The 11,435-nt window shown below is 39.5% G+C and overlaps 1 protein-coding gene across 1 annotated transcript in view; it reads right to left on the bottom strand.

Moving 5' to 3' along the window:
* Nucleotides 1-10,885, bottom strand: part of adam10a (ADAM metallopeptidase domain 10a) — a 28,681-nt gene extending 17,796 nt beyond the window's left edge. The window contains exons 1-2 of the mRNA XM_034895121.1: nucleotides 10,538-10,885; nucleotides 4,988-5,138 (exon numbers count right to left, since the gene is read on the bottom strand). Coding sequence (XP_034751012.1) covers nucleotides 4,988-5,138; nucleotides 10,538-10,589 — 203 coding nt within the window. The 5' untranslated portion in view covers nucleotides 10,590-10,885. The remainder of the gene's footprint in view (nucleotides 1-4,987; nucleotides 5,139-10,537) is intronic.
* Between the last annotated feature and the right edge of the window lie 550 nt (nucleotides 10,886-11,435).

The raw sequence follows: 11,435 nt of genomic DNA, 5'->3' as shown, positions 1-11,435 counted from the left end.
TACATACATACATATATGGTCTACTACATAACTACATAATACAGCTTAGCTTTTCACAATGGATCAGAGGGAATGCAAAACGTATAAGTAAGAATAAAAATGAGCTAATGGATTAAATATATAAAAAGGGAAAGAATTTACATTAACACATTCCCATCAAGAAATCAATGAACAGTAAAAAAAAAAAAATTAATAATAATAATCATCCAAATGGTCGAACTAAAAAAAGAAAAGAAAATCCCCGCATCCTGAGCCAGACAAAAAACCTGCAGACACATAAAACTGGTTTGCAACAAACAGGAAGAGGAGAGGTTGTGGATGAAGTCTGCAATGCTTATCTCACACAAGGAGCTGACTGATAAATTATTTAGACATATTCCAAATGCTGAACATACTGACTCAAGCATCTGACTGTCATAAACTTTGCTCAGTAAGTAAGCCAGCTCAAAGAAGCGTGCCATGCCTACAGAAATGGTATGCCTACAAAAAGGCCAATATTACACTATATACAGAATATGTATATTTAAAACAGTATTATATGTCTTAAATATAAACTATACTTCACGTCTTATAACTGTATATCCATTGGTGCTTTTGGACTGCTCACCACGTGAGTAAGCACACAGGTTTACCCTGATTTGAATTAGCTGTGTTTAAATTCCACAGACCTGAACTATGATAACATTTGAGAGCAAATGGGCCTCTGAACACTATCAAGCTCTTCTTTAGGGATAGACCAAATATCGAACCTGTCCGATTATCAGGTCATTTTTTTTGGCAGTTTGCAGATTATCTGTATTGGCATTTGACTTGCCTGATAACTGATAAAGTTAATGTATTAAATAGTGCGCTACTTTGGCACCGCTACAGCTGTCTCAGTCCCTCTGCTTTGGTTTCACACACTACTGCGTCTGACTTAATGTCCCGCCCACAACACTATCTGATTGACAATCTTCACTGTGTATTACGTAAAATCATATACAAAAACCTATACAGCTCAAAGCATTTAAACAAAATGTAGTGTTGGAGTTTGTAACATTGCAATATCTTAATTTTGACTTAAATCTTTTCCTTTTCAGTGTAATGAATGCATTTTGGCTCTAAATATTGGTTATCAGTTTCATTAACTACTAATAATCAGTTATTAGTATTGGCCTTGAAAGAACAGTATCGGTCTGTCAATACTCTTTTAATTCCAAATGTTTTAATATCTTGATGTATTACAAAAGAAACATCTCACAAATGAGTCCCTTGCTGGAAAGCTGGACACTAAACTGAACTATAAATTGTGTCACTTCCCCTCAGCATTGGATCGTAGTCAGTGCTTGACTACTTTTTGGCACCTCTCTTGACAACTGTCTGTCCTGCCTTGTCCCATCACCGGATCCAGCCACAAATAATCATGTGAGTTGGCATACACAAAAAAGCTTTTCTCTTGTTACAACAAACCTCTATAGTGCCACACAGTCCTGCCTTGGGGTAGAGGGGAAAGTGGCAGTCTGTGATTACACATGCTGAACACACTTGTAAACCTATTTAATTCAGTGAGGACAGTATAAGATACTAGCTGTATGACCGCTGGCTTGATTCTGTTAAAGCCAACTATCACTATTATGGAAAACACAAATGCTTACGCACAATATGTAGGACTGCACAATTTACGGTTTTTTATTGTTATATCAACTGGCAAAATATATTACCGCCATATATTACAAGAGCAAGAGATTTCTTTTGTTCAATAAATGTTAGCAATAATTTCCTTTTGTTGGTTTTAAATTCAAGAAGCAAATTGTTGTATTTTAGAAGAATACTGAAAGCAGCAGAAATGCAGAACTGAGTACACTTTAATTTCAGTTTTTTATTGCAAGGAATATCGTTATCGCGATATTACACGTTATCGTATGTCACATATTTTTCTCATATCTTGCAGCCCTAACAACATGATATCAGTCAACACAACAGATGACAAAGTCTCTCTGACACAATTAAAAATCATCACACAGGTGATATTTGTTCCGAGACTATGCTACTGGCTTGCTGCGTGTGCGTGAGTCCTACTTTCTAATGCTGCAGTGAACTTGACCATTCATAACTGGAGCCAATAATGCAAAGATAAACTTCCTCCTTTCCCTCCCGGTCAATGTCAACATAAATCAATGAAAATCCAAATGTTTGTCATAAATGTCAAGTAACAGCCAGAGGGATTATTATATTATTATGTAAGTAGTAATAGTTTAACACTTCTTCATTATTATGTCTTCATACATGTTGTCCTAACTGCTCATAAATCTCTTTTTTTTGTCTTTTTCCTTATCAGTGAACCTTTTTAAGGAACCATCACCTTCTCGTGGTTGAGAGGTTTGTGTGTCCCTATGAACCTAAGGGCTGTGTTGTCTGGAGCTTTGTGCTCCTTGTAGGGTCTCCCATGGCAAAGTGGTCTCAGGGGAGGGGCAAGACAAAGAATGGTTCAAAAATCCTATGATAAAACAAGGAAGAGATCAAGGGACCCTGCCCGGTGGAAACTCACAAGCCCCCGGCTGAGCGCTGCTGCGTTGGAGTTTAGCCCAGTGGACGAGAGGGTCGCCTCCCTACGCCTGCGGGTATGGGATGGGGGGGGGGGGGGGGGGGGGGACTCTGAGGGGGTCTCTTCTAAGGGCCATCCAATCTCTGTGTGACCAAAGCGAGAGCTGTGTCCGGGTTCTCGGCAGTAAGTCGGACTCGTTCCAGGTGAGGGTTGGCCTCTGCCAAGGCTGCGCTTTGTCACCAATCCTGCTTGTAATATTTATGGACAGGATATTGAGGCGTAGTCGGGGTGGGGAGGGGTTGCAGTTCAGTGGGCTCAGGATCTCATCGCTGCTTTTTGCAGATGATGTGGTCCTGATAGCATCATCGGTCTGTGACCTTCAGCACTAACTGGAGCGGTTTGCAGCCGAGTATGAAGCAGCTGGGATGAGGATCAGCACCTCAAAATCTGAGGCCATGGTTCTCAGCAGGAAACCGATGGAGTGCTTTCTTCAGCAAAGGAGTGAGTCCTTACCCCAAGTAAGCGAGTGAGGGGACTATGGAGCTCGAGATTGGTTGGAGAATTGGAGCAGGGGGTGCGGTATTACATTCTATTCATCGCACCATTGTAACAAAAAGAGAGCTGAGCCAGAAGGCAAAGCTCTCGATCTACCGGTCAGTGTTTGTTCCTGCCCTCACCTATGGTCATGAAGGCTGGGTCATTACCGAAAGAACGAGATCCAGGGTACAAGCAGCCGAAATGGGTTTCCTCAGGAAGGTGGCTGGCGTCTCCCTTAGAGATAGGGTGGGAAGCTCAGTCATCCGAGGGGAGCTAGGAGTAGAGCCGCTGCTCCTTCGCATCAAAAGAAGCCAGTTGAGGTGGTTTGGGCATCTAGTAAGGATGCCTCCTGGGCGCCTCCCTAGGGAGGTGTTCCAAGCACGTCTGACTGGGAGGAGGCCCCTGGGAAGATCCAGGACAAGGTGGAGAGATTATATCTCCAACCTGGCCTGGGAACGCCTCAGGATCCCCCAGTCGGAGCTGGTTGATGTTGCTCGGGAAAGGGAAGTTTGGGGTCCTCTGCTGGAGCTGCTGCCCCCGCGACCCGATACCGGATAAGCGGTCGAAGATGGATGGATGGATGGATGGAGGATCAGTACTCTACATTGAAAATATCTGGCCTGCTCTTCAACATGCCTTGGTTGGTGCAATACCCTAGTCATTCCACTGCTTACTTAGAGCACCCATGAGAGTTTTTTTATAGTAAATACACTAAAGGTCCATTTGGCCAAGATTATGCATTATACCACAAACTATATCCAATTTGACTCCCACTACAAAATTGTTTATGTCCTCTTTGGAGACTACAGTAGACAAATGATGATGCTGTACAACGCCGTGGTTACTCCACCAAAACAGGCAGTGCCCGCAGTCTCTCCCAGGGCAAAGATTAAAAAAAGAGCACAAAAAACACAGGAAAAGGATCTGTTTGACAGAGCCTTGATAACCCACAACAGGCAAGTGAAGAGGAATTGTTTCGCTCCTTAACATGGGAAAATTTTAAAAAGCAATACAGAAATGCGGATAGGCATGATAATGAAACAGACAAATGGTTCTTTGTGTGCAAGTCTGTGGAGATAGTAAAGAACAGATATTCATGTTCAAATGAAAGGCTGCCCAAAAAGATAATTTTCTTGATTAATAGATTAGTTGTTTAGTCCATAAAAATGTAAAAAAAAATTGGATCAGTGTTCCCAAAGCCTAAAACGACGTCCTCAAATGTCTTGTTTAATAAAAGAAAAAAAGATTCAAACCAATTAACGGATTATAAAAATAGTTGGTGACTAATTTAATAGTTGACAACTAATCGATTCATCGTTGCACCTCTAATCACTTTGGTTTATACCAAGTGATAAGATAGGAAAAGGTTCTCAGATACAAATCTGAGAACATTTAAACGATGTTACTGCCTAAAGTAATCCGTTTCCAAAACAGGGATGGCACCACTGTAATCAAGTTGTCAACTTGACAAGGACTCATCTTGAATTACATGTGGTTTAGAATACAAGGGGACTTCAATGTCCGAGGGAAAAACGGGAAGGATTTAATTACAGTTTGTGATTAGTCTGGTCTTTTCAGAAATTTAAGTGACCACAATGAGGTTTTAATATTGTCGTGGTGATGACAAGTAGACAAAAGCCCAACACAGCGCAAGTCAGGAAAAAAAATTATGAGATGTCATTAAAACCAATGGTACTTAATAATGTTTTTAAATTGAAGTAAAAATGTATTTATTTATAGGTCTATTCGACAAAATGATTACAGCATGTGTTCACAACTAAAGTGCATAGGGCAAGCAAAACAAATTAAAAATTCATGCAGCACAGTATGAGGTTAAACGTCGGAAGACAGAAGAAGACAGTGAATGAGTGGGGAAGACAGAGTGTGTGTGAGCGCGTGTGTGTGTGTGTGTGTGTTTAAACTGACCTTCCGTGTGCATGGAAGTCCAGGTGCACGGTCCTGTCTTGAGGAGAGAGTGCCCTCTTGGCTCTCTGGTGACTGTTGTGCAGGGCTTCTGTATCATATGATAAACCCTCATAATGACGAATATATTTATCCAAGGGGTTCCCAAACTGACCTGAAAGAGAGTTCAGTGGCTCATCAACATTTGTCAACAAACATTTGCTGCAAGGGCAACATTTTGCATTCATATGTTACTATGATTCTTGGTTATTAGTCTGAGTATTAATCTATTTTGTATAGAATTTGACTGAAATAACCATAAAAATAGTCACTTAATGTTTTGATCATTTGGTGAATCATTGTTGAATCTTGTTAAACAAACAACAAGGGTTTCTTTTGCATTCCGGGATTGCACCGGTGCTGCAGGAAATTCCATCGGATGCATGTATTTTCCGTTTCCTTCTGCTTTCTTTGTGTTGGGATTTGGTGGATTTATGAGCACTATAGTTAACTGCTCCTCAAATCTCTGCATGGGAAATTGAGACAGCTAGCTAGACTATCCGTCCAATCTGAGTTTTCTCTCGCACAGCTATTTCGCAGCAGCTCTGTGCGGAGTTTAGCACAGCCCATGATGATTTTTATTGGTTTAAGAAATCCCATTACACCAGAGCATTCTTTCCTCCCATCCCCGAATGCTATGTGGAGTAGCCAGTCTCTGCTTCAGCGCACTTTGGAGCAGGGTCTAGCAAAGCAAGACTAGTTAACAACTAATGGACTAAGAAAAGTGCTAACACATTCCGTTCAAAGCATATATTTCAGCAATGAGCTCTTTTTCCAAGGGACACATTATGCAATCCACAGCAAAACAACCATACATTTTGAATAGTTTTAACTAATATTAACAATGTCTCTGTTCTATTCAAGTGTCCCAGTAAGCCATGACAGCTAGCCAGCATGAACAACACCAGATCCCTGAAACTTAAGCAGCTAAATGGGTTTTAGCCACCATTAATCTTATTTACCTGTGACTTTCCAACTGTGAGTTGTCAACCTGTCTTTTATGAAAAAGCCTATGAAAGGAGGTTAGTAAAACATGGATGAAGCTCTTATAGTGGTCAGCTATCACACAAAGCTGTCACACTCCCGAGACGTGCTTAACAAGCTTATTCAGCTTATTGATGTGATACCACAGAGGTAATCCGGCAGGCTTTAATACTGACTATTTCTTTGTTATATGCACAAAGACAAAGAAAGTCATTTTAAAGTGCAAATGAGGAGCACATGATGCATATCAGGTGACCATGGTCCTGTTTCAGTAATACTTTATTCCCTTGTGCAAGAGCAGTGACTGAATCGGCTGCAGGCTATTTAAAGGCTAATTTACACTCCTACAGCAAAACAGAATACCTCTAACTAAATATCTGAGGTTCTGGGTCATGATAGGAAATTTTCTGTTGTAACCTACTACAAACGCTTTCTTTGTAAATTAGTTCATTGGCAAGGTGTCCATTTAAAGTGCTAGGACTGACACTCAGCTCTAACCTTTTGTTATGACAGAAAAATAACAGAAAAAGACGCATTGCTTAGAGACTCCAACAGGCCAAAAGGGATAACTGTTCCATACCTGTATTTGTTAACTTTTTTGTTCATTTATTATAGGGCTAACGTGTGGTGGGGAGTCAATTCAATTCAATTGTATCTCTAGTGTCAAATCACAATAGGAGTTATCTCAGGACACTACAGAGTATAGTACAGTCACACTCTATATTTTACAAAGACCCAACAATAGTAGGTCTAGGTCACATTCTATAATTTACAAAGACCCCCCCCCCCCCCCCCCCCCCCCCCCCCCCCAAGAGCAAGCATGTTGTGCAACAGTGGCTAGGAAAAACTTCCTTTTTACAGGCAGAAAGCTGGGACAGACCCTGGCTCTTGGTGGGCGGCAGTTACAACGGCCCGAGCAGGGAGTGGCTGTCCATGGCCAGTAACAACTTGTCAGGCATCTAAATAACCAAGTTACTCTGGGTTCCATCTTTTAATATGTGCTTCACTATCAAAATAGACCAAGAGGCCATAGAGGAAGTTGAGGAATTTAAATTATTCTGGATTCCTAACTCAAATTCAATAAACACATTAACAAACTCTAGAAGACTGTCCAGACAAACCTGAACTGTTTTAGAATAATAAAGCATCACATACCTGTCAAGGCAGCTTTAATGTTTTTTCATGTCATGATACTCTCTTATCTATCCTACTGTGCTACTGCATGGGGCCAAGCCTCCCTGACAACAGTCAATCCCATTGTATCATTAAACAAACAGGCACTGGAAATAATGGATCAGAAACCATCAATGTGGCACCACTGTTTGATTGTACAGAAATACAAGCTTTTACATTTTTGATAGCTTTATTCATAGCTTTACTTTTAAGTGCGCACATAATCTAGCTCCAGCCATACTCTGTCCTTTTATGACAAAAATAAATATAGGAACTTGGCCACTACGGGAGCAGTAGGTGGCAACTGCATGGCAGAGGGGCGCAAAACCACTTTCAGCCAATCATGTTTTTCAGTGATACGGACCAATTTTTTTAATTATTTACCAACTGAAAAATTAATTTAATAGAACAGTGAAATGCCAGCTGAAAGTAAACCAAAGATGTAACTACTGAGTCAGTTGTGTTGTTTTAATGTATTGTTTGTGCTAGTTTCCCGGCTGTTTGCCTGGGGCTTAGCGCCACCCCGCCGGTTGTGATTGGTTTAAAGAAATCAAAACAAAAGTGCTTTTTCATATTCCAGATAGATAAGCGGTGTAGCTATACCATGCTCCAGCGATGTACTGCGGAAGTAGTAGGTTAGTACCACAAGTCACGTCTTTAAATGCAGAAGCTAAAACTGGAAAACAACAAAATGTACATTAAGAGTATTATTAGCAAGTCAACCAGATCTGTTTAGTCAAAACTCACACATTACTTATAAAATGTAATCCAGTTTGAAACATTTTTCAAAAAGACAAATATTGTCTTAAAAAATGTATCACTGATAGAATCCATATGCTCTCTGTGTCATTATTTAATGAAGTGAAAAATCATTCATTGCAATTGCAACATATCAATTTAACACCCATCAAAATGGATTGATGAAATATTTGGAAAAATAACACTTTGTAATATAATATTGATTGCTATTACACTCACCCCTCATTCTTAGGCAACCTTGGTTAATACTGTACTGAAAAGAAAATATACAAAATAACGACCAGACTTTACAATCCTACTTTTTTGGGGCCTAAACACATTACTTTCATTACATTAACCCTCCTGTTGTCCTCTGGTCAAATTTGACCCCTTTAAAAAATGTCTATATAAGAAATATGGTTTCTTTTTAACCAAATTACCACAACAAAATGGATTGGATTCCATACAACGCTCTTTGAAAATACAACTGATCCCTTTCATTACTGATAAAACTCATCAGTACTCTGATCTTAACCACTAGTCAAAACAATTAATCATTTCTTATTGCTTTTTTTTAACTTAAATATTAGGTATAATTCTATATAAATGAGGGTTATTGACCACGAAATCCAAAATTTACTGTAAACTAGTTGTAGTAAGGTGGTGTTAGTGAAATCAAAAATAACAAAAAAGTCAGAAAAAGGGACAAAAATGTCAAATGTTTTGTCAGTTTTTGTACCAGGAGGACAACACAAGGGATAAGAGCTAGTGGCTGAAATGTTTGGACAAACAACAAAAGCTGAAAAAAATATGGCAGTTGATTTCACTGTAAAAGCTATGTCAATGTGATTTCAGTGCAGTTGTTTCAGCCTCAAGAGACACCGAAGTGCAATTCCTGACAGAGAGGAAACCACTGACAATAACAGTGGGGGTGGTAACAACATGAATCAAAACTGATCTGAGCCTTGCATTACTATGCATGCTGGGTGATGGCAGACCGGCTAACACGAGACATCAAACACCCCACAGCTCAAGGCAAGCCAAATGTCTCAATGTCGTCATCTTGTGTATCACACAGTAGTGGAAAAATAACCCTTTTACTGGAAAAAAATGAGAGGGTTGGTTGTTACCTTCAAACATAAAATGTGACCCAGATTGTCCAATACAGAACCCGGTGGTTTATTAAATTCCATGCGACATTACTCAATAAAATTCTCTGCAACGTACCATCGATGTAAGCAGGCCAAATGACAGCAGTTTTGTCATAAGTGAGACAACCATGAGTGAGACAACCTGGTTTACCTGAAACACTTATTTACTCAGAAATGTAATGGTTTTACAGTGTGCGCCATCTTGATCATACATTTCAAAGTGTGGGCGAGTGTAGAGTACTGGAATTAGGTAATTAGGTTCAGATCAATACATCTTTGTCCCACCTTTCCTATCTCTTGATAATATAATGTATAAACTATTTTCATTGTGTTTGTGCACCTGGCCCATTGGTGCAGCTGAAGCACTGATACATTTGTCTGGTCTATGGATGGAAAGATCTAGGCCTAAGGTAAAAGTAAAGAAAAGGGAAGACTTTCTCATCCAACGTTCACAATTTACCTAGAACTACAACAAAATAACGATCTATGTATACAGTAAGAAAACAAGTACGGTGTTGCCTCTAACATCTTAAAACCTTTCTCCAAAAATTTATGAAGTTTACATTCACCATTGTTTAACTAAGACTATAATGTGAAGCGTGACCATTAATGTATAAATGGAAGGTTGGGGTTCTGCCAGTCTTCCAAATCTTCGTTTGTGTCCGTTTTGATGTTTTAAGAAGCACTTCAGGTTGTATAACTATAACATCTGGATATGAAGTTTAAAAAATATCATTAAGCATTTTATCTTAATCATCTCGGTGGAGTGATACTATCTTTAAGTTAAATAACAAATTAAACCACAGTGGGAGTAATTTAATAAAAACCGTGTGATTCCCTATTGGACCAAATAAACTTATGTTAGGGTCTTCAAAGTTAAGGTTTGAGTTAGCTCACGGAGCTGTTTCTGGCTTCCAAACGTTGCAGCAGCGCAGCATATAATGTTTCTACGTTAAAGCCCAGATACTCTCGAGTTGTAATTTATTTGCCATCGCAGATAAACTTAATGTTAAACTAGCGTTTGCTGTTTTGAATTTATTTTAACAACCGACAACATTTCTGTAACTTCCAAGTATATCAGCTAGCTAGCGCTAGCTAACGTATAGCACATCCTCGCGATTCACAATCTGTTCTAAGTTGATATAATACTTCAATGGTTTGTTTGTTGTACAGTAGCACCGCAATGTGAATGTCTGTTTTTCTTTGGGGGAAACGTCGCTCAACCTGTAACGTTATCACCCAAACATAGTTAACTTGATACCAACCATTACTGGCTCTGCTGGCTAACTGGCCAAGGTACGCACTCTAACGAGGAAACACCGGTTATCAGCCCCAAACACTATTTAGTTTCCATTAACATTAGCCAACGAGCTAGCAGCCAGAGTACAACTGCCTCATTCTATTAGCGCTAGCTCTACTGACGATCACTGAACACTTTCCTTTTCGTGTTACTCAGTTGCAAACTTACCTGTAATACTTCGTAGGCAGCAAAACATGACAATTAGTTTAACAAAAATCATATCGAAATTCCTTGTAGGTCCAGTAAACTAGCTAGGCGACACAGCGATACCGCTGATTGCTACTTGTTTGGGGTTTCTTTCACTTAAAGGAAAACAAGCCTTCCCTGATGAGCTAGTTCGTCCATTAAAACATCCCCGACGTTAGACAGACAGACAGACAGGCAGATAGCTAGACAGACAGACCCTCCTCCCTTCCGGTGTGCTTTGCCAAGAGAGCCCGGACATAAGGGACACACCCATCCCTCAATGTGTTCAAAGGTCGATGGACTAAATAAAGCACCCCTAAACCGTCGTTCCGTTTATTATCTACAAGGACAACAAAACATTGCGGTGTAAAAGTCCAGCCTAAAAAATATGAAGATTTTTTTTTTTTTTATTGATCAGTCAGGCAAATTGTTTACTTCCGCAAATAATGACTTCCGGGTTTATCGCAAGGTATAAACAAAGCGTCATTATTTGTAGGCAATTTCCGTGGTTTACCAACTGTTTTTGGATGGTCTCTCAAAGTGGACAAAATATTTCTTATGAAAATGGAAAAAATATATAATAAGTAAAAACGTCCAAAAAAATTAAATTTCGAAATACATGTACGATGGAATAAATATCTACATTTAAATACATGATACATCCATAAAATAAATTGAAAGATTAAGTATGGTGGTAGTTGGTCAACAAGTGATTAGAAACACGAATCGTGACTTTTGGGGTTTACTCACTGTTTTTGGAGGGTTTTTCATCAAAAAAACTAAAGGTACAGTAACAAAGAATAGTTTGACTAATCCTGCCTCTCTCCCGCATCATGCAGCTAGTTTCCTTCATCACATTGGATGTCTGCATCATCTCTAA

Source organism: Etheostoma cragini, chromosome 1, assembly GCF_013103735.1.
Source record: "Etheostoma cragini isolate CJK2018 chromosome 1, CSU_Ecrag_1.0, whole genome shotgun sequence".
Lineage (NCBI taxonomy): Eukaryota > Metazoa > Chordata > Actinopteri > Perciformes > Percidae > Etheostoma > Etheostoma cragini.
The sequence above is the reverse complement of the archived record's forward strand: the minus strand, read 5'-3'. Positions and strand labels throughout refer to the sequence as shown.